The 23,750-nt window shown below is 37.5% G+C and overlaps 1 protein-coding gene across 1 annotated transcript in view; it reads left to right on the top strand.

Annotated features, from left to right (window-relative positions):
- The window catches only part of LOC131430412 (BUB3-interacting and GLEBS motif-containing protein ZNF207), a 56,592-nt gene that overhangs the window by 9,556 nt on the left and 23,286 nt on the right, over positions 1-23,750 (top strand). The window contains exons 5-6 of the mRNA XM_058595398.1: positions 6,240-6,398; positions 6,590-6,728. Of these exons, the coding sequence (XP_058451381.1) occupies positions 6,240-6,398; positions 6,590-6,728 (298 nt within the window). The remainder of the gene's footprint in view (positions 1-6,239; positions 6,399-6,589; positions 6,729-23,750) is intronic.

Here is a 23,750-nt window from a genome sequence, read left to right as displayed (position 1 = left end):
AGGATTATTACCTTTTTCTGTGCTAGATCCTGGATTGGTTTGTAAATTTGACAAACCAGGAGGCACAGTCTTTGGTTTTGACTTTTTTTGTTTAACACGGGGATCTTTTTTTGAAGATGAAATTTTAGGTGTCTTTTTTGGTAATTTGGAAGAAGACTTCTTTCTCTTAACTGACCCTTGGGTAGTGATAAACGAATTACCTTCACTATTTTCGTCAGAGTCAGAGTCCTCTGGTTCCTCTAGATTTGAAAACCCGTTTTCGGTTTCCAAAGGGGGGACATCAATGACCGTTTTAAGCATTTCTGCATATGTGCGCTTAGACCGTGCTTTTAATGAAAGCTTAATTTTGTCTTTGTGTACTTTAAATGCAGTGCATACTGAAATATCCTCATGAGGACTTTCTCCACAATAAATACATTTTTCAATATCCTTGTTGCAATCATTATCTTTATGAACCCCTTCACACTTAATACATTTTGGTTTATTACTACAGTAAGTAGCTGTGTGGCCGAATTTTTTGCAGTTCGTACAATTCATTACATTTGGAACAAAAAGCCGAACAGGGAGGCGAATTTTATCGACATAGACATGGGACGGCAACGCAGACCCGGCAAATGTCACTCGAAACGAGTCTGATGGGCGATAAACTTTCTTTCCCTCTTCATGAACTACTGAGTACAGTTGTTTGCACTCCAGTATTTTCACACCCTCAAGCATAGAGTTCTTGAAACGACCAACACCATGCTTGAGTAAATCATCTACCGAAAGACTCGCTTCGGTAACAACACCGTCAATTTCGACATCTTTGGAGGGTATGTAAACTCTATACTCTTTATTGAAATGTTCCGAAGAGACAATATCATTCGCGTGTTTCAAATTATTTACTACAACACGAATTTTATCGTTATTCACTTTTATGATCTCTTTGATTGAAGAGTATCGTGATGTCAAACCTTTATTAATTTGTAAAATGTTTAATGGCTTTGATATACGTCTAAAAAAGACTATCCAAGGCCCAGAAGAGCTCTCCTGATATTTTTTCGTTCGTGGGGGTATCGGATTCATGCTAGGATTTACGTCCATGGATTCATCCATCACATTAAAATTTTTAATCAAACTTTAAATAAAAAATGAAACCAACACTACACAGTACTCAATCAAAAGGAAAAGAAAAAACTTCTACCTTGAAATTGTTGTCTATCTCCGTTGCACTGCCGTGTAGATTCTCGTTGCTCTAGATGTTCTTGTTGGCTGCTGATTGTTGGATGTGATGCTACTGCTACCTGACATCAAGCACCACTCGATTTCCGATTTACTTTTGTCTTCGCCAGCTGTAACCAGCGCAGGTCACCGGTGTATACCTGCGTGTTGTATGGCAGTGGAAAGACCGAGTTGTCTTGTCTCCTTCTTCCTTGTGCTCCGCACCGATATGCTTCTGCACCGAAGTGCCTTCGCACCGGTGTGCCTTTGCACTCTCCTGCTTCTATGTGCCTTTGCACTCTCCTTCTACGATGTGCCTTTGCACTCTCCTGCTCAGCACTTGTGGCTGTATATTGAGGCCTGGGTAGAGCTTGGGAAACGCCCTTTGTTGTTTCCTTCACCAGCTTGGCCCAGCACTAGGGCTCTCTTATGCAGCACGACTATACGTTTTAACGGCTGCTGCCAACAGGTCTCTACCTGTAGTTCAACCGTTGTCGTATTTAACGCGTGTAAACTAACCAGCGTTATTAAACTGTACGCTTCTATACACAACCTTCTCGGTTGAACGGCTATTACTGAATGTTTCGAAGATATTTGAACACGCTCAATTTTCTCAGAGATGGCTGAACCGATTTGAACAAACTTGGGCTCGTTTGAAAGGTACTATCGGGCCATTGATCAAGTTCGAAGATCAAATGGCTGTGACTTTTGGTTCCGGAGATCAGGGCTGGCAATAATCAACTCAGTACTTCATCATCACCGAGTTCAACTCACCTGCAAATCGGTTTCAAAAGCATCGCTGAACGAGTTGAGTAACTGGGTAACCATTTGTTTAGAGAAAACATCGTCTCAACATCGTAGTGTCAAGCAATCAGCAGATGAGCGCTGAGTGCACATCAAATATTAGAACCGCTGAGAGACGATTTGTGAGTTGTGATTTGATGTGTTTGTACATACATCAACAAATTGAATCAGATTCTTATGACACTGTCTCGCTTGTATTCCCCACCCATCAGAGTTGCCAGGGGCGGCCAATGTTCGAATCGATGCCATTTCAATCCATTTCTCTGGACATGTTCTCGTATGCTGGAAAACGCATTCGGTTCAGTATCCAGTTGTGTTTAGCTTGAGACATGAAATTCAATCGTTTATGGTATACATCATACTACGGTTCGACATTTGTTTTCGTACATTAATGCTCGTGTTCGTTTTGAGTACCAGCAAAAACAAAACCGAAAATCTGGGTTGTGTTGGCAGCTCTGTGGTTTAAACATACACTCACCGGTGTAGCTCGGCACGGTGATGACAAACTCAGTACTCACTTTTTAATTTGATGTCAGCGGTGCTCTGTATAGGTGAGTGTGTTTGTTTAGATTCGCGATGATTTTCATCTTTACCATCATTTTTCGGATTGCATCGTAAATCATGTGGTGAGCTGATGAATAGAAAAAATCAAATCTTATGAGCGAGTTTTTGCCACCCTTGCCGGAGATATGATTGTATAAGTGACGTAACCGACAAAAAGCGTTGTATTTGAACGCGCTCAATTTTCTCAGAGATGGCTGATCCGATTTTAACAAACTTGAGCTCGTTTGAAAGCTACTATCGGACCATTGATCAAGTTCAAAGATCAAATGGCTGTGACTTTTGGTTCCGGAGATATGATTGTATAAGTGACGTAACCGACAAAAAGCGTTGTATTTGAACGCGCTCAATTTTCTCAGAGATGGCTGATCCGATTTTAACAAACTTGAGCTCGTTTGAAAGCTACTATCGGGCCATTGATCGAGTTCGAAGATCAAATGGTTGTGACTTTTGGTTCCAGATATATGATGGCATAAGTGACGTAACCGACAAAACACGATGATTTTTACCGCTCTTATATATATAAGGGTGCCAAAATTTTGGGATCACCTCTATTTTCGTTAAGTTCTAGTGCTCAAAAGTTTAAGCACCTCGAAAAAAGCCTTCATGCAAAATTTGACCTAAATCGGACATGCTTAAGGGGTGCTGCCCGGTGGTAAAGGTTTGACAATTTTCGATCTTGAAAAAGCACCATAGGGGGGAGTACATAAAATTTCCAAAATCGAAAATTTTTTTGATGCCGAAACTCTTAAAACTGCATAAAACATCGAAATTTAGTGTCATCTCAAAAAAAATTTTTTTTTTGTTAAAATCAACTTTCTGGGACTTAGAAAAATTTTCATATAAGCCTTTTGGCATCAAAAATTTTTTCGATTTCGAAAATTTCATGTACTCCCCCCTATGGTGATTTTTCAAGATATATGAAAATTCCACTAAGTGGACTAAGAAGGCTTTTTTTTAGATTAGCATAACTGATTACAAATAGGCAACGCAAATGTCAAGCAATTTGGAAAAATGATGCTGACTGTGTGACATAAACACTGAAGCATGCTTTTGTGAACTACTCGAATCAATCTGAATCAATTAGTTTCGAAATTAGTATCCGAAATTATTTAATAAAATTATGAAATACATTTTCATGAGACTGTTATGAAAGAAGAGAAAGGCATTATCACACCACTAGGTGGATTAAGAAGAGTTTTTAATCTTACCAATACTCGAGTTTACATTCAATGTTTCATTTCTTACCGTATCGAAACCTTGCAAACCTTCAGTCTTCTGAACCTGCCAATTAGATCCTTGGAACATAGTATGATATTGACCGCGTCTAACCTGTTTTTTTTTCTATAGGCGCTCCTGCATAAAACACCGATAATAAGAATAGAATTGTTATTTATACACAAAAAGTTGTTCTTACTTATAAGACGTATATAAGGATGGTAAGCAAAATGCTAACTTATGAATTGCAAAGAATGCCGCAGACGGTTTTCATGAAAACAATATGACAATTTAAAGTCATTTAAGGGGTTTTAATACATTTCAGCGATACGACGTCAAGGTGAAATACTTGACCTATTTGAAGTATTTTCAATAATTTTCGCGTTTCAAATAAATTATTACATACAAACCAATTCACATCCTCTCATTCTGCTACTAACGCAGAAAGCGATAGCACCCAGTCGACGCCGTTCTATTGACCAAATGTCATCATAAACAAACGGGGAGGCATGAGATAGTAACTTGTAAGCACTTTGTCAAGTTTGTCCCCAATCTTGAGCTCGGTCGTGTGAAGGAAACGACCTTGTTGAGTTAAGACGGAACAAATTCAACTTTGAAGCAAATGAAAAAAAGTATCAAGTCACGCTAGAAATTTCTTCGTACGGTTAAATTGATTATTGCAGCGAACGTTAGAAATCTTCAAAACTGAAGAACTATCCTCAGATTGCCAAGAAGGAATTTTCGGAGTAGTAACTACGAGAACTCTCTTCCAAGGGATGTTTAATTTTATTCAGTTTTCTTGGGTTTTTATACAGATTTTCAGTTTACATATCGAATAACAAATTCTACAAATCGCATAGGATGAAATGAGAAGGAACGAAACGAACTTTTATTGCACCTCTTGCTGATATGTCCTACGCGCAAACTTTACTGCGCCGGAATGGCTGGCTTATTTGATTGGTTCCTTTTTCATTATTTATTTATGTTATGTGTTTAGTTGAGGTAAAATTCTTTTGGTTTCTTACACACTTACTTATCTCACCCTTTGACGACCAGTTTTCATTTGATTTTAAGTTTGTGAAAATCGGTCCAGACATCTCCTAGAAAAGTTAGTGCAAAAAAAACGTTATATACATTACCTCGGTTTTCACAGTGCAGTCGATTTCCACAGTGATTGCTTAACGTTTCTATATGAGATAGTCAAAAAAGGCTTTAGCGTAAATTTTTCCGGAAAGATCTTTCATTTGCAACCAGTTTGGACAACGTCTCGGATTGGCGGTTCAATGCATAGGGCACTGGTCTTACAAGCCAGTTGTCGTATGTTCGAGCCCCGACCTGGAAGGATTCATAGTGTCAGTAGAATCGTAGCACTAACCATGCAATGGTTCTGTACACTCTGAATCGGCTGCGAAGTCTGTTGAAACAGAAGGTCAAATTCCACTACAGAAATGTAATACCAAGGCTTTGCTTGGACAACATCGGTCCAGTCATCTCTGAAAAACATGCCATGCCTAATTTTGCACACACAGACATTTGCTCAGTTCGTCGAGCAGAATCGATTGGTATTTGGAACTCGGCCTTCCGGACCGTAATCTCGACAAATAGTTTTTTTTTAAATTGACAATTTTCTAAGAGTTCATTTAAGAAAAAATTTAGGATAACACCAGATCTCGACGTTTCATGCATTTCTAAGACAAAACAAGAAAACCGCATAACTTGGTAGACTGACATAAAAAATCATCCGCGTGACTTCCGAAATCCGACCTAAATGTGCCTAATTTTTTATATTTATAAAAAAAGGAAAACAGTCAACTCACTTTTCAGTGTTTATACGATGGGACGCAAACCAATCGCCAACATTTAGAAACTACATCTGAATTAAAGTAATTATAGCTAAATTTAACCATTGTTTGATTATTTTCATCAAACCCGATAATTTCAGAACCTTCTCGGATCTCTATATTCGGCGCTCTGCACGTCGAGCTAATCTGTCAATAACTTCATCAATAAAACCGCTGCGACGTTGCAGCAATTTGTTTTGCAACTAAGACAGCAATTTGTTTTCAACTGCCATAAGCATTAGTAACTAAAGCCTCTGTTGAAGGTGTGCATACAAGTTCTTACAGAGTCCTCGTTTGGCTCAACAACAAATCTTAGAGTTGACTGAGTAATTCCTTCTTTTCTAGAATCTGTGCAGTAACAACTCATGTGCACGGAAAAGACACTAACACAACGACATGGGTTACTTGAAATTTTATGTTGAATGTATATGAGATGGGTGCACAAGGTGCCCATGAAGGCAAGACGCCACTGGCTCTTAATAGTTTTTATTTTGTCTCAAGCTTGGCAAACTTTTCATTTTGTTCATAGAAATTATCACCAACTCTATCAACATACTATGGATCATTTTATCTCCTACCGGAAAATCATGTTCTCTATTTCTTCCCTCATCTCAGCAAGCAGCCGTGATAGCGCATGCGCAAGCTGCAGCCGCGAACCATCACCAGAAGCAGATCGAAGAACTGAATCGGGCTGCCATGATCCAGCGGTTTCAAGCAGCGAATGCAGCAGCCGCTTCCGCGGCAGCATCCCGGTCTGGAGTACCAATGGGAATGGTCAGTTTTAGTGTATGCGTCTAGTAGTAGTAGTAGTAACTGTAACAATAGTCCTGTATAGTAGTAGTTGTTGTATTACCAGCAGTAATGAGTGCTATGGTAGATCTGAAATCTAGTTTTGTGATCTTTTTGGACCTGTTTATTAGCCACAGCCAAGCACATATGAAATAAAATCCTCATTTTCATTTTAGGTACCAGTTTCACTAAATCATCAGATGCAGCTCATGCCACCGATGATGCGGCAAGGGCTAGCCATCGGACCTCCAGGCGCTGCATTGATAGGCGGTAACATGCTTCGTCCTGGTCCCCCACAAATGGGTATCGGTCCAGGTAGGTACAACCAATACTATCGAAGATAGACTATACCTTCTGCCTACACAAAAAAAAACCACGCGCGAATGGAGCTCGACTACAGATTTAAAACCATTAAAAAAATACGCACATTCTCTAGATTATACTAAAAGTTATTAAAATATTTTTACATCTATTGTTTATTTCCACATATTCCTCTCTTAAAGTGTACCGTAACAAAAAAAAAGACATGAAAATATAATCATATTCGAGTAGGATTTGTAATATAGACCAATGAACGCGCCAGACAAGCAAGTTCAACCAGTAGGCACTTGCCAGAATACGGCCATTCGATCCCACCCATGACACAACCCATCTTTGTGCGTGTGTGTGTTTGTGTATAATAGAGTATCCGCAATGTACATCGTAGAATACAGCAATTGTGTATTTAACACGGCACACCACAAGCATAAACGCAAAATACATTTAGCACATTTGTCGCGGTTTGTTCGTTTGTAAAATTTTACCACAATTTTGTCGTTATCCATTCGAAACAAAATTTCTGGCATCCGAGTTTTGTTACAGCACTAATAACTTCCTTATCGGTTTCATAATTTCTGTTAGAACTGCATTATGCCATAGTGATGTAAGACCAGCTATTGAAAACAAAAAAAAAAAACAATACACGATTTTGTTTATTGCTTAGAAATGACTCATCGCAGCACGTTTGATGGTTGTTAACTGCTTCACATCTGTCTATGTTATATTTTTGTATTACTCTCAGTATCATCCAACAGCTTTCCAATATTTCATTGTACGAAATAGGCCATAATGAAACCAATCGAATACATACGTAGTTTTGTCGCTTAAAACGAACCAATTCAGTCGCCTTTTTTTTATTTGTTGTCCCTATTCGAATGATTCCCTATTGATGTATGTTAAGCCATGCTTTGTTCGTCATTGTTACATCCGAAAGAGGAATGTGTTCTACCCAGTGGAAGTTCTGCCAGAGGGCCGATGGAAGTGTTTGAACTATTTGTGTGTTGTTTTTGTCTAGCATCAGCAACAGCAGCAGCCGCAGCAAGAGTCAATTTGTCGCATCGTTAGAGCATATTTGCGATCAACGTGAAACTTAAAGTGAATTTAAACATCGGTCAATTTCAACTGAAAGCTTATAAATTTGTTTAGCTTAGAATACCTGAGGATTCGAATTCACTCATTAATTAGATACTGCATTGCGTTTCATAGCAGCTAAATTTGAACCACTAGCCAGACCTGAGGTTTCTGAATTTTATATCAGTTAAGCATGAGTTGTATGAAACGAGTCTGTTCTGAAAGATTAAAGAAAAAAAATTGGTAATTTATTACTTTTTCTCGAAAAAGAAACTATCACTTGCTGCTGATGCGGACTCTTTGAAAATTTGTTGAAATATTTACAAAGTTGCTTCTAAAATCAACTAACATTTCACGCATTTCTGTCGTATCATAGAAGGATAGATGTTGTTAATAATAACATACTTATGAAAAAAGAATAAATTCTGTTGTGATAATATTACATCATTCGTGGAATGCTACACTGAGAAATAAATTAAAAATTCCTTCTGAGAATAATTTTCAAGCGGCAGCCAATTGGCGCAGGATGGCAAGTGACCGGGAAAAAGTCGGAAATTTGAATGCAAAACCGGGAGAAATATTACTAGCCCAAATATAGGTAAGAAATTCCAGCATCGTGACTTTTTAATGCAACAAGCGAGAAGTTCAGTAAAAACGATGAAACAGCTTATCGTCCCATGCAGGTTCAACATTGAGAACAACCCATTGGAAATTGGACCAAAATCCTTATGTCTTGATCAAAGATTTTTTTCTAAGGATTTAAGAGGAGCTTTAAATCAATCAGAAGTTATCAATGCTGTCTTAGTTGTTACCAATGAAATTTCATAATACAAACTAAAGATAATTTAAATGCTTTTGCTAGATTTTTATTAAGTTTGAGAATAGGTATACAAAACACTTGCGAAATTGTTGGCAAAAACATCGGAAAATCATTTAATAAATTTTTTTAACATTTTCGGAAGATTTCTTGTTTTTAGTTTGCAAATTATTGCCCTAATTTTATCGTAATACGTCTCAGTAATGTCATCTTGTGTCAATAATTGAGTTTTAATAATGGCATTGATTTCAATAGGACTCACAAAATTGAAAAAGCTATCGACTTTGGCCTTATCTAACGCATTTAAGGAGTATTTGGTTTTCTTCTTTGAGAGAGGAAATTGGTTACTGTGGGCTTGTAAAAAACCCTAGAAAAGTATAGATTATGATTGCTCAGTCCTAAACTATGGATTCCGTAGTAGGATCACAAGAGTGCTGATATTGATGTCTACCAAAGAGCAGTTGTTGATGATAGAATTAGATTTAGTTTGAGCTTTTGGAACTGCCGAATTTCCCATAATTAATGCAAGGCCCACATTGCTTTTGGTATGAGATCTGTATTCGAGCCGATTAGTGCTAATTGAATAATTCATTGCTTTTTTTGAAATCCCGAAAGTTGTTGGTAAATAATCGGAATCAAAGTCTATTTGAGTATTCAGTTCACTACAAATGTGACATTGAACTGTTAGAACCAGATCAATTTGTAGAAGGATTGTTATAGAAGATAAACTAGTTGGGCTGTTTGGAAATAAAACTGGCTCTAGAAACCAGAGGAGAGTTCATTAAGAAGAACTCTTACTTTCTGATTATTTTTCTCGTTACTCCAGGAAAGATGCTCAGCATTTAGAACCCTGTAGGAAAAAGGCGGGTGGGTAATGTCAGAGACATAACTGGATGTCGTGAATACGAAAACAACTGACACTTCCGAATATCAATTAGTTGATCAATTGTATGAATTATGCAAGCATTCCCCTTTTTCACATTTTTCGCAAAAACAAAGAAGGCTTCACTTGATCTGATTACTGTGAATTTCACACAGCGAAAAGTGTACAAATCTAATCAAACAGTTCTAGATTTGCACTAAATTGAGGATTTTTACCTTCGATTTGCGAGGAAGAAATCCTAATAGAAAACTTTTAGAGCCATTAGAACGGCTGATTTTGTGTGATGCTCTCCCCCGTTGTCCTCTTTTCGTTGTTTTTTCACCAATGCAAACGACTAGCAGCTGTGACGTAATCGCTCTTGTCGGAAGCGAAACTAGCTTTGCAAAAGACACAATACATCTGCTCGCAGTGGCGATAGAATACAAACAGATCCAATTTTTGTTAAGAGGTTTCCTTTTACGTGATTTTATTTGTAGCTTTTTCACTAATGGGCGGTCCTAACGACTATAATAAATAGCCGCATACAGAATTTTAATGTCGATTATATCATTTCGAATTTGAATTTCATTGAAAGAAACTATCAGGGTGCTGTACGGGATTCATTCCTGCCTTTCAAAAGGACCAAATTGTGGAACTCACTAACCTCACTAAACACTAAACGATATTAAACACTTTTCGGAACATTTTCTCGAACGATTTGTTGTACAGCAGCAGATATTTAGTTATCTTCCTAAGAGCGCGTTCTGACTGGCTGGTGTTGACATGGGTTAAATGAGACAGGTTTTTCAATAGTGTACTATTGAAATACTTCAATACTTTTGCTATACACGTTTAAGTTGAAAAATTTTCTATTCTATTGGTAGTTAGATTATATAAATCCTTTCACAGATCACTGAGCTATGAGCTTTAAAAATACGAGAAAGGCAAACGCGCCTTATGGATTATCCCCTTTGATACTCGTTTATACCAAACATTTAAGAAAAGTTTAATTTTGAATTATTTGAGATTATGTCACAAAACTGAAAATTTTGTCATAAAATTGTGATCATATTTCCGATGGCATGTAGCAAAAATCACTAAAAAAGGCTATATGCGCTAGTTATAATAAATATTTACTATTTGTATTGTATTTAAAACTAGCTCACGGCGGCTTTACGTACTAACAAAGACTAAAACACAAATCGTTGAATAATTCTATACTTTATGTTTCGTCTTCGACTCGTCAGTACGTAACACTTTATGGTGAACTGTTATGTAACCTAGCAGTTCAACATAAACCGCTAGGCAGACATAACGTTTCTGCAACTTACAGAACACTTTTTTTTATTTTCACCGAAGTGCAACGTCTTTACTGTCGTGCCGAACGTAAACGAGTTTCGACTTAAACTGGCCGATTCAGGTGATGGTCATTTAGGCGTTATCCTTGGGGTTGAAAAATTACTATCAAATTTTAACTAAAAGTTCAAATAATTCGCTAAACCATTTACAATTAAAATTATATTTTTTCATCTAAAACAGGAAATTGAACGGTGCTGCGAGCGTTCATCTCCAAAAATGTTCACTGTAAATTTAAAATAGAACGACAATTTAGTGACACCGTAAATTTCTGGTACTTTATTCCGATGTGGAACTCGACCTTCTGTTCCTGCACATTTAGCTGTCGATTCTTCAGTTCACCTGATAATTGCCTGGCTTGTGCTGCGATCGCAGACGAAATGTTCCAATACAACCTCTTCGATTTCCAGAAACAATTATACATAAAAACTACAATGGAAATAAACCCGGTTGCGCTAAAACACATTCAATAATGCAAAAGCATGATAAATGGAATGTTATTCTTCGAATCATCACATAACGATTTCCAAGTTAATTAAATTGGGATTTAACGAGTCATTTTTGAATTGGAGTACCATTTCCTGTTACCTCTGGAGTTCCTCAAGGAAGTCACCTTGGACCGTTTATAATTTTATTGTATCTCAACGATCCAAATTTTTTGTACAAGTGTATGAAACTATATCTAAAATCATCATTATCTCATATAATCAAACCTGCAGCTGACTCAGAGTTCCTTACAAGAAAGAAATTGAAACTGAAATGAAAAAGAGTAAATCAGATCATCCTGATGTGATCTACCTTAAAATTCTTTTTACCGAGAAGAATCAGCCTGCCGAGCAAGAAGATGTTGAAGCAAAAAATTGTCTTCGCTGAAATCTGTTCTGCTTTAAAAATCAGAATTATAAGCAATTTTATTTTTACTGTAACATTTTCCGTACATCAGAGAGCATAAATTAACTAAGGACATCGAAAAAGATGGAGAATAAAATATGAAATCGTTTTCATGGGATTTCTCAAAGTGACGTGTTGTATGCGGACTTATTTATTCATGTTTCTATGACAAACTTATGCAGATTTAGTTTTCAACATTGCGCGGATTTCGAGATTTTTCGTTACAACTCTGTATATGCAAAAGGGCCAATTTAAAATCTCGGTTAATTTTTCAAAAGGGCGTATAAGCAAGTGACATTTTCTCTCTTCTATTAATTACCAAGCGGTTTCCACGTTTATCACTCAACTCTTTGCATGAAATGATACCCGAAACACTCAACTTTCAAACAGAATTGTGATATCAAGGAAAATCTTTTAATCACATCACAATAATCGAAAGAGAGAGTGATTAAAGAGAAACTGTCACTTGCTTGTACGCCCTTTTGAAAAATTAAACGAGAAATGTAAAACGAAAGGAAACGAAACCGACCTAACAATAATTTTTAAAAGTCGAATTGATTTCAAACTGGTTCTAGAAATATCGTGTGTTGTCTCAAAGTTGGCATTAGGCCCTTTGATGTGAATTGATTCTTACTGTGGAGCAAGGCGAATGAAGCAGAAATATGAAATAATCATAGTGATTTTAGTGGCTAAATTAGGTTTTTGAGGTAGCGTCCTTACAAATGAGATGATATAGGGAGCCGTTACCCTAAACATCTTGCAACATAAAGATAATTTAGATTGTTCGTTTGAAAGTTTAGTATCAATGATTGCGTTATCAAATTGATAAATTTTTTTTGGAGTCATATGCACTAATCTTTAGTATCGTTGTAGGAAGTACTATAAAACTACTACTTTTAAAAAGTACTGTCATTTCATTTGTGTTCATAACCGGAGCCATTCGCTATTTTCCATAAGAAATTAGAGCGTTACTTGGATTTTAAACAGTATAAAAAAGTGTAATATCTATCTGGTATCAAGATTTCTTTTTCTATTTATGATTGCACATGCACTGTTGGCAAAAGTTTTTGGAATTTCAAAAAGTGCCGGGACCCAGCCTGGTTTCGGTCGGCTGCCAGAGTTACGCACACGAAAGTAACTTCGCAATTCGTACATGCAATATTATAGCGAGTGCTGTAAAACTTCATTCAATTCAATCGAAATCGAATGTGTGCACACACTGACGATCATTCTACTGCAGTAAACTTCACATTCTAACACACAACCGTCGTCGTCGCACCGAATGGGCATCTTCCCGTCTTTCATTCGTTTCTCTTTCTACCGTAGCTCAGTTTAACCACCGTCAGTTTATCTCTTGAAGTAATAAAATATCATTCATCAGTTTTCTTTTCATCAGGTTAATGTGCCTCCATGAAAAAAAACTGATGAAACTGACATGAAAACAAACGACACACACGCTCAGTTCAGATAATCGTTCAGTTTTCTATTCCGTCCGAGGGTCACTGAAAAAACTGAAAATTGAATGAGAGAGCGGCATTCAAGTGAGGTTCATGTAAACATTCGAATTGGTTCAATATAATGGATGAAAGGTGAACCATCTCTCTTTCAGTTTTCATTATTAACATTTCGAAACACATCTCAATACATTTCAAACCGTTTGAATTTATCGATGTTAACTTGCTGGTGATAATTGAAAACTCAAATGAGAACCGCCACCCTCTATTTATTATTAGGCCTATTCATTCGCACTTGCTCACTACCCACAGTGAAGACAATGAAACAGGTAGACTATTTGGCACTACAAACTGAGCAAGCAAAACCTCAAGTGATCGGGAACGGTTATTCAATTGACGATGAATTCTGGTAGCTTCGGCAACAAAAGTAAAATTTTCATCTAATAATATTCGATTGAAATGAAGTTTTACCGCACTGATTATAGCAAGCAATTAAAAATTATTACAATAGATATCGTTAAAATAATTTGAATACGTTGTGATTTTGGTAATATTAATTCTGCCACTTGTCACACATTTAACGCAATAAAACACGAATTCTATCTAGATAGTAGAACCAAATTCAAAATACTCATCAGTGTTATTCTACATGTGTTTAAGTTTCATTCTTCTTTGTGAAACAATCATGATTGAATCGTTCTGTTTCCTACTCGGAGTAAATTAATCATTTTATTCTGCTTTCTTTACATTCGATCCACAATCCAATTGCAATTATTCGATAGAAAGGCGACGTTTTTTTCTCTCTCTCATTTTGTATTCAAAATCGAACGTCTGGCTGTTTATAATCGTTTGACTGTTATAAATGTGATGGCAACCACAACCTCGATATTTGTGTGTTTAATCTATTTCTCACCGTTTTTCAATTTACACTTTTTTTCTTGCTCTATAGGCTTTATTTGAGTAAATCTTCCGCCTTTTCTCGCCAATCTGTAACGATGATTGATGCAGCAGAAGTTACGTTTTGCTCCATTACGTACAATAGAAACAAAAAAAAAATAGAATAAAATCACATACCAGAAAAAAAAATCATACAAAACGAAAACGCATGCACCAAAACCTGCCACCACCGCACCTGCTGCTGTATTGGCCAGATAGTTTTCCAATTTAATTTTTGAATCACCCAATCGGAAAACAGAGAGCAAACTGAAAACGGAAACAACTCCGTTGGTTGCAGTCATGTGAGTGAATATCTTAAATAACTAATTCTGTATTCAAGTACTACACTTCAGTGCCAAAGTTTTTTCAACCCCACTTCCCCTCTAACACCGCGTTTTTACCTGTTCTTTGAGTTATGTTTCGTGTGGTTTTGTTTCGTTCGAACGATTTTGTTTTTTTTTCTAAAATTTTGCAAATATTCACGTACTTTTCGCTAGTTAGTTCTAGTTCTAAGTGCTTTCGATAGTTAACAGAAAGGGGAAACCGGGCTTTTCTTTTCTTTCTGTTGTTGTTACATTCCTTGGTGGCAGTATGGTTATTAACCACAGTTCCGGGTTGGACAAAACAAACAAAACTGATGCATTTGTAAGTTTTGCATAGATGTTAGATAGGAAAATAAATCTCAAGTCTCCCTACATCACTCTGGCATAATGACGTTACACAGAAGCAAGGTACATAATCTACTCATTTCCTAGCATTTATTTTGTTGCATGTGTTGAGATTTGCTCGTTCGTTCGGCTCACATTCGGCGCTTCGGTTCCTCATATCATTTTGTACATAAAATTGACAAATCGAAGCAACTACTGATTCAGTATGACGATGCGTGCGAGTGCTGATTCGGTTGCTCTTATTATAAATCCGAGGTATGATTATTTTTCTGTTCTGAAGTAAACTACCTACTTCTACATCCATAGTGAAAAGTGTAAAAAAAATGATTGTAATATTAATATTTACCATCTGCCTTCCAAGCTAAAAATTACATTACATAAATGCTGATTGTCAGACAATATATATACATATATAATATAATAACATAAGTAGAGCTGTATTTTATGGTAGCTCCGTTCCTTCCAACCAATGCTTATCTTTGTAAAACCCTATCAATAATCGTGTAAGTTTACTACTGTCATTTACATAAGAAGTACGTTCCGAATGCATGCAAATGTCGAATTGTAACTGGCAGTCAGTCGTCTGCTGAGTGTTCCGTTTTTTCATTTGTTTTTTTTCGAAATTTCATCCACGTCTAACCAATCTTTATGTTTGCTGCACCATCACTCAGTTTACATTTTTTTTTTGAATAGCAATACTCGCACAATCCATCACCACTAAATGTTTGAAACTAGCATTGTTTGTTGGAAACTTTTTCGGTGTTTGACATACTTTATGAGTGGCGCCAACGACATGTCAAATTGTGTTGTAAAAGGGACTTCTGTTTTACTAAACAAGTCTTTCATTTCATTCGGTCTATTTTGGACTTACACAGAGAACTTCTATTTCTTCTTCGACTTCGAGTTCCCAAAGAGAATATCGCCGTTTCCTATCTACCGATGGGACCGAGTGTTGTCGTGATGAAAAATAACAAATCTGAATGCCCTCATGTTCGGTACGTTTTTTCTGCAATGTCCGCTTCAAACGAATTAGTACGAGAGTTGTTACTTATGTATTTAGCCTACAAATAAAATCAGTATTATATTTGATTGGAAATGGAACAAATTTATATAACATTTATTCCAGTCTTCTTGAGGTACTCCCAAAACATGGTTTTTTGAACGCTTCAACAGCTTCTTCAGAAGCATTGAATCGCTCTCCACACAGGAAGGGAACAAATACAAATCGTTAGGTGCCAAGTCAGGACTATACGGCGGGTGGCCCATCAACTCGACGTTTTGGGTGCTCAAATAATCGGTTTTTTGAGCCGATGCATTATCATGATGAAGAATAATTTTGCGTCTTGCGTTCGTATTTCTTGTTTCACGAAAAACTTCTGGCAAACAAATGGTGGTACACCAATCAGAATTAACGGTCTTACGATCTTATCTTAAAGCAGTGATTCCCAAACTGGTCCCCACAGCCCACTAGTGGGGCATTAGCTCATTTTCAGTGGGTAGACAACTCAAAATTGTTAACAGGTGGGCAATGAGTCTCAAATAGTATACTTCAATACTTATGGCGTCTTTCTGAGAAAGGCCCTGAGTAAAATGTATTCATGACAAATTTATATAGACATGTGGGTAACATATCATTGCGAAAAACGATTCCATTCCGATCTAAGAAGTGTATCGAAAATAAGCTATCCACAATTTTTTTTTTCAAATTATGATAAAAAAGATATTTTAATCAAACTTAAAATTAAACTTTAGCATAATGAAAACCGGATAAAATTTAAGTTATTCCTTCACGAATTTCCGAACTTTTGATCGAACCTCTTCATCAAGTTCCGGACAAATGTTGCATAGCATTTTTTGGACGCTTGAGCCCTACTTTTTTTGAACTCCTGCATGTTCCCAGCTGTTTTACCAGTCTTCTTGAGGACCCTCTTCACGATTGCCCAGTAACGTTCGATGGGTCGAAGCTGAGGGCAATTTGGTGGATTGATATTTTTCTCAACGAAATTTATACCCCTTTCCGCAAGCCAATTAAGAGTGGTTTTGACATAATGAGCCGACGCTAAATCCGGCCAAAACTGCGGAGGTGTACTATGCTTCTTATTTAAAGGCAGCGATCTTTTCTGGAGACACTCAGATCGATAGATTTCTGCATTTATAGTTCCGGTAGTGTAAAAAATGGTTGACTTCGAACCACAGACACATATTGCTTGCCATACCAGTACTTTTCGACCGAATTTCTCCACTTGAATCGACCTGTCCGCATCGCTCACATCCTCCCCAACGACGACAGTAAAGTATTGTGAACCTGGAAGGGTTTTTGAGTCCTCCTCCTTTACATAAGTCTCATCGTCCATCAAAACGCATGCATTCGGACACTGCAAAAGACGCGAATACAATTTCCGAGCCCTTGTTGCTGTTCGCTTCTTCTGTTCAACACTTTGTTTCGAAATTTTTTTTTTAGAGATACCGCTTTCTGGTCCAATTTAGGGTCGTAAGAACCGGGTTTTCTGCCTCTTCCTGGTAGCTCATCCTAAGAATAGTGTTCCCCAAACTTATTAACAATGGTTATAACACCGGCATGGTGAATTCCAAACCGCTTCGCCAATTTTCGCATAGTAATACCCTTCTTACTTAGTCAAGTGTACAGAACCTTAATTTTCACTTTCTTTTTCAATACGCGACATTTTAAAAACGCCGCATTTCAACCGCACACACAAGTAAACAAACGAAAGCTGACAGCCAAACGCACAGCATGTTGTGATCTGAGCATATAAACCATCACAAATACATGCGTACAACACAAATGTATGTGGATAGCTTACTTTCGATACACTCCTTATTAGTTGCAGAAATGATGTAAATCATTCAATTCTGCAATTCAATGTTACGACCAAGAATTGGTCAAATAAGAATGAGTGTAAATAGTTTCAATATTTAATTAGAAATTCATATCATGTCTATATTCAATTCATACAAAATACAGAAAAAATTGAAATTCAGACCTAGAATCCTGCTTCCCGGTTCCGAATTTAGGTTCAAATCTAAAATTTTGGTCAGGAATTCAGATCCATAATCTAGGCCTGAGATCGAAACTTATGTCCAATACACACGAAAACTTATGTATTCCTGTCAGAAGTTCAGGTCTATAACCCAAAATGCAGGCCTAAAAGATCCCGATTTTCGCTCAAGAAGCCAGGGCCATGTTCTGAAATTAGGTCCAGAATTCAGGTGATGAGTTAAGGTTCAGGATTTAATTTCAGGTCCAAAAACTCTGTCGGGAGCTGACCCGGAGTCAAAATTCTTGCCCAGAATCAAAGTCCAAGTCCAGGTTGAAAATTAAATTCCAGTATCCAGATGCAGAATGTAGGTTCAGAGAAAAAATCTCGGGGAATAATTTTGGTCCAGAATCTGAGTCCAATTTCAGAATTCAGATCCAGACTAAGAATTCCGGTCCAGAATCGAAGTGTCAATTTTAGGTTCAACATTCAGATTCTGCACTCAGATCACAAATTGGTGTTCAGAGGGGATCAGGGTCATTTCGCCGAAAGCCATTTCGCCGAAAGCCGTTTCGCCGAAAGTCATTTCGCCGAAAGGGTTATTTCGCCGAATGTCATTTCGCCGAAAGCCATTTCGCCGAAAGGGTCATTTCGCCGAATCGTGAAATCGTAATTAGAATTGATTTAAATTAAAGACAAACGAAAGATGATAGCGTTAACGCCAGTTTTGTTAACCTACCATTGTACTTCTTGAATAATGATTGATTGTTGTACTCTTGAATAAAGATTGATTCATGAACCTCAGAAAGTAGTTCCCAAGAAAACTTGTTGACTATTAGCTAGTAAGCATCAAAGCAATGGCATAGGTGTATCTACTAGGCAAATGTAGGTGGTATTTTCCGTTTATTAAGTGAAAATGAAAAAATACTAATGCGGCTACGCCACATCGTTTTGGTTCATGTGCTGTCCGGCCTCGCTACCGCTCGTTCGGACTTAACTAAAGCAAAGAAACCTAGCTTTGAGTAGACCGGGCAATCGAGGCGGTTACAGGTTTATATGCAAGAGGCCGCCGCTTCCGACGGCGGGTCGGCGGCCGACTCAGCTGGCGTCGGCTCGGCGGCTTTGTGCCGCCGAGCCATCTTGGCTTCGGTTATGTGGCTGCGCCACATCAGTTATACAGGAGACATAACATGCAGGAGATATGACCCTAACGGCGAAATGACCCTTTCGGCGAGATGACCCTTTCGGCGAAATGACCCTTTCGGCGAAACGACTTTCGGCGAAATGGCATTCGGCGAAACGACTCTCGGCGAAATGGCTTTCGGCGATATGACCCGCTCCCGTTCAGAGGTTAGGTCCAGGTTCTGATTTCCGATTATAGTACGGAATCTTGGTCTGGAATTTAGATCTTGGCTTTGAATCCTTGTACAGAATCCTGGTCCAGATTCAGAAGCCAAATAAAGAATTCTGTATCAGTTTCAGAATACAGAATCAAGATTGTAGGTCAGAATGCAGGTCCAGAACTCAAATCCCGAAACCAGCTCCAGAATCCTGCTATAGATTTAGACCCGAAACCTTCATCGAGAGTTCAAGCCAAGAAATCAGGTTAAGGTCTAAAATCCAAATCCATGCTCATTATCCAAGTGTAGATTTCTGCCTCAGGCTCAGAATATCGGTCAGAATTCTGGTTCAAAAACCATGTCCAGATTCAGTATTCAGATCCAGAAACCTTGTCGAATATCCAACTCCAGGGTTCTGGTTTAGAATCCTGGTCTAGGTTTAGAATCTCTGTCAATAATTTAGTTTTAAATTTAGAATTGAGGAATTCTAGAGAACTCAAGTCCAGAATCGAATTCAGGCTCACAGTTCAAGTGCAAAATAGGTTCAAAGTTTAATTTCGGAAAGTCGGTCAGAAGTACCGAAAACAGAAATCTGGCGCAGAATCCAGGTCCAGAAACTAAGTTAAGGTCTCTGTCAGCTTTACAATCTAACTCCAGGTCTAGAATCCAGATCCATGTTCCGAAAATAAGTACAGAGTCCTGCTTCAAGTTCAGAATTCATATTCGGATAAAGGATCTCTTTCAAGAATTCAGGTTCAGATTCAGTATTCTGATCCAGAAATCTTGTACAGCAAAGTTCTGACATTACATTCCTTTTGTGGAATTTGGCTTTTCTGTTTCAACAGACTTCGCAGCCGATTCTTAGTATACAGAATCATTACATGGCTAGTACTATGGATCCTACTGACACTAAGAATCCTTCCAGGTCGGGGCTCGAACATACGACATTTGGCTTGTAAGACCAGTGCCCTATGCATTGAACCACCAACCCGGGCCGAAAGCAGTGGTGATGAAAGGTTTCGAAATCTTACCGCAGCTACAAATTCCTTGCCAGACCATAGCTTACTTACCAATTTTTTCAACTTCAATCGATGTCTCGGACTGGTTTAACACTTGCCCTTCTCGCACCGTATAATATTGTGGTCCAGGCAAGGATTTGTAATCGAGTTTCACGTAGGTTTCATCGTCCATGATTATGCAGTTCAAATTTCCAGCAAGAATCGTATTGTACAGCTTTCGAACCCTCGGCCTGATCGATGCTTCTTGTTTCGGACTACGTTTTGGTTGTTTCTGCTTCTTATAGGTTCGAAGATTCAAACGTTCTTTAGCACGAAGAACATTTGACTTCGAAGTGCCCACTTTTTTGGCCACATCCCGAACTGAAACCTCCTTCTTTTACAAGGATAAATTTTTTAAATATCACCTTTTAATTCCTTCTTTTTCTCGAACTCCTTCAGTATACGTTTATCCAACTGAGGGTTAGCAGGAGCTTTTTTTTCGACCCGTTTTCGGTTTATTCTCAAAGGTGTTATCCTCACCGAACTTCCTGATTGCATTTCGCATGGCTTTTTCACTTACTCTTTCCATTTTTGCTATCTTTCTCAGTGACAGTCCGCGTTCTGTGCACCATTTGTACACAATTTTTCGACGTTGTTCTGCTGAAAGTCCACGCGTTTCGAAACAAACTAATGAAAACGATTAAACAACTGCACTAGTGGTTAGAGAAGAGTGTAAACAACAGGACACAGTCATAAAAATTGACAGATTCTGAACCAGCAGGGCGAAAAGGCAGCGGTTTTTGGTTCCGTCCATACTTTCTGGGACAGTCTTTATACCGAAATTTTTTGTAAGTCAACTTTCTAACACATGAAAATTTTGACTGAAATAAAAATTTTTTTAGATTAGACCAGGCTTCGATGTTTCATGCATTTCAAAGACATTTGGCATCAGAAAAAAACTTTCTTCAGTTTAGCGATTTTTTTTCTTCACGGATTTCCGAAGTTACGCAGGTCTCAAAGTCCCAAAATCGTTTTCATTTTTCAAAAAAAAATTCTTGAGATTACACCATTTCGCAACGTTTGATGCATTTCTAAGGCTTTTGGCTTAAAAAACATTTTTTTCAATTTCGGAAATTTTAAAAGACCCAAAGTCGATTTTACATTTTTTTTTTCAGATTACACCTGTTTCTGGACATTTCATGCATTTCTAAGATATTTGACTTAAAGAAAAGTTCTTTAGTTTTGCGGTTTTTTACGCGGATTTCAGAAGTTACGCGGTTTTTTCTACGCGGATTTCCAAAGTTTCGTGTTTTTTTAGCACGTTTTTTTTTAGGCATGAAATGAATTAATTCCAAATACTGCACTATATGTCGTGATCAAGAATGATCTTGTTTTTTCGAGTTATAGAGGTTTTTACCTTAAGGTCATTCGCCTCTTCGAGCCAGAAAAGCTTTCTGACCCTATGTTTGGGGCAGTGGCGTACCGAGAAAATTTGGCGCCAAAATAACAAAATAAGATTTGTCGCACCCATCGTTAGTTTGGTGATGATTTAGTGAGCAAAAAATGCTGAACCGGAAGATGACAGGACGAGCAAAAAAAAGGTCACAAGGATTAGTTTGCCGACCCCCTAAAAACGTTGCTCCCCGTTCATGAAAATTCCACCTAATTCGTAAAATAAAGTGTAACAACTCCGGATTCATGCTACGACTGACCGAATCAAGTGTTTAACACGTTTAGCTCGATTTAATAGCGAAACACATCATATCCAAAGGGAAACACTAAGAATCCTTCCAGGTCGGGGCTCGAATATACGACAGCGGGCTTGTAAGACCAGCGTCCTATGCATTGAACCGACAACCCGGGAGGAGCTGTCTGTAAATAATCAACGATAATTTGTATTTTTTATACTTGCTGGATAGATCGTAGATTGTCACGTCTTCGTTTTCCTTTAATTAAATTATTTTTTATGAGCACCAGAAATTTTTTCCGAAATGTTTTGTCAGAAAATAACTATGTAGTGCCAAGCTAAAATATAAAACGTAAATGACAGTTGTCTAGTCGAAATTTGACAAAAGTTAAGACAGATTTTGAAATTTCGGCTGACGAATTTGCTGATTTCTGGATGATTGTTATATTCCTTCGCTCACAAAAAAGATGCCTTGCCAGCCAAAAAGAACCACACAAACTAAAAGCTTGTGAAAGGAATTATATTCCACTTATAGACAGGTGTTACAGTGTGCTGGTATTAGAGTCTTCATGACGCACACAAGCCGTGAATTTTGTCTCTCGTGGTCTGAACGTTGTTCTTTTCACAAAATAATTCATAGCAAGCAAACCATCTTCATGGGGCTAGAAAGTGATGAAGATTATATATTCAGTTTTCGCTAACAGACTGATGACTTGCTCTCCGAAAGCGAACGGTTGTTAATGATGATTTTATGCCACGAAAACTGTTGCATATCATTTATTTAATTCGTGTCAAGTTAATAGAGGGTAAGATTTCTTAGTTATACTTGAATATTATAAACAGAAGTAGCAGGAACGCAGCATTATCAATGGCGATCTGGTGATCTCAGCAAATACTGTAAACAAAGAAACGCTTCGTTTGCTGGCTGCTAGAGAGAAACTAGTTCCTGCGCTCTTGTTACTTATGTAAATCAAATTTCTGCTAAATAGCGTTTAATTGGGTTTAATCGAAATAGTGCATGGTAGTGTTAATCAACCAGTAGGATAACAAATAAGTCTTTTAATCAGTATTCCGCATTGAACATTTTTTCATTGAATTTTCATGGCGTATTGCTATAAGCTGCTAGAGCTGTGAAAAACACATATCCCCATTACAGCAAAACCTTTATTCTTATAAACGCTCTAGCGGTGGCAGTGCACACAAAATGAATTCTGTATACACAAATTGGAAGCGCGTTCGGACCTCTTAAAAATATTCGACAGTTGAGAGCCAGTCATCAGTTCGTCGTTTTCGATCACAAATACGATTTCTGAGTGTTGAATCCGTTTCACGTTGAACTGCTAGAACAACTTAGCATTTTACCAGACATTCACTGACTAACCGTCTGAGATAAATATCACTACCATACGGTTGTAATCATTGTTTAGCCTTATTATTACCTTTGATTGAAACGACAGAATTTTTCATCTTTTTTCAAATTCAAATGATCATATGATCTAGCAGTTTATTTTCCTCCGAAAATGCGTTTTGGGTTCCGATCCAGTATTGGATTTTTTCGAAAAAAACAAAAGTAGATTGTCACATAATAAACCTCGTGCATTATGATTTGTTTTATTGTTTTTTTTTTCTTAGTTATTTTCTATGGTGAGTACATGAAACAATACTATACCATTAATTAGTTTAGTCGAATTAATAGTTCGTTCATTAACGACCGGTCAATGGAAGCTTCTGCAATCACCACTATACGTGTTTTCGCCTACCCTACCAACATAGTAGCACGTAGCCTATTTGCCTGTAGCTTTTGTTACTAACATAAATACTGATCTGTGATGGACTGTTGGTCATAAGTTACTGTTGAAATTAAAAAAAATACAGAACTGAATATTTGAACATATTTTACGGAAATCTGACAAATCGATGACAAAACATGAGTGTTAAAACAA

This window comes from Malaya genurostris, chromosome 2 (assembly GCF_030247185.1).
Source record: "Malaya genurostris strain Urasoe2022 chromosome 2, Malgen_1.1, whole genome shotgun sequence".
NCBI classification, from domain to species: Eukaryota; Metazoa; Arthropoda; class Insecta; order Diptera; family Culicidae; genus Malaya; species Malaya genurostris.
The sequence above is the reverse complement of the archived record's forward strand: the minus strand, read 5'-3'. Positions and strand labels throughout refer to the sequence as shown.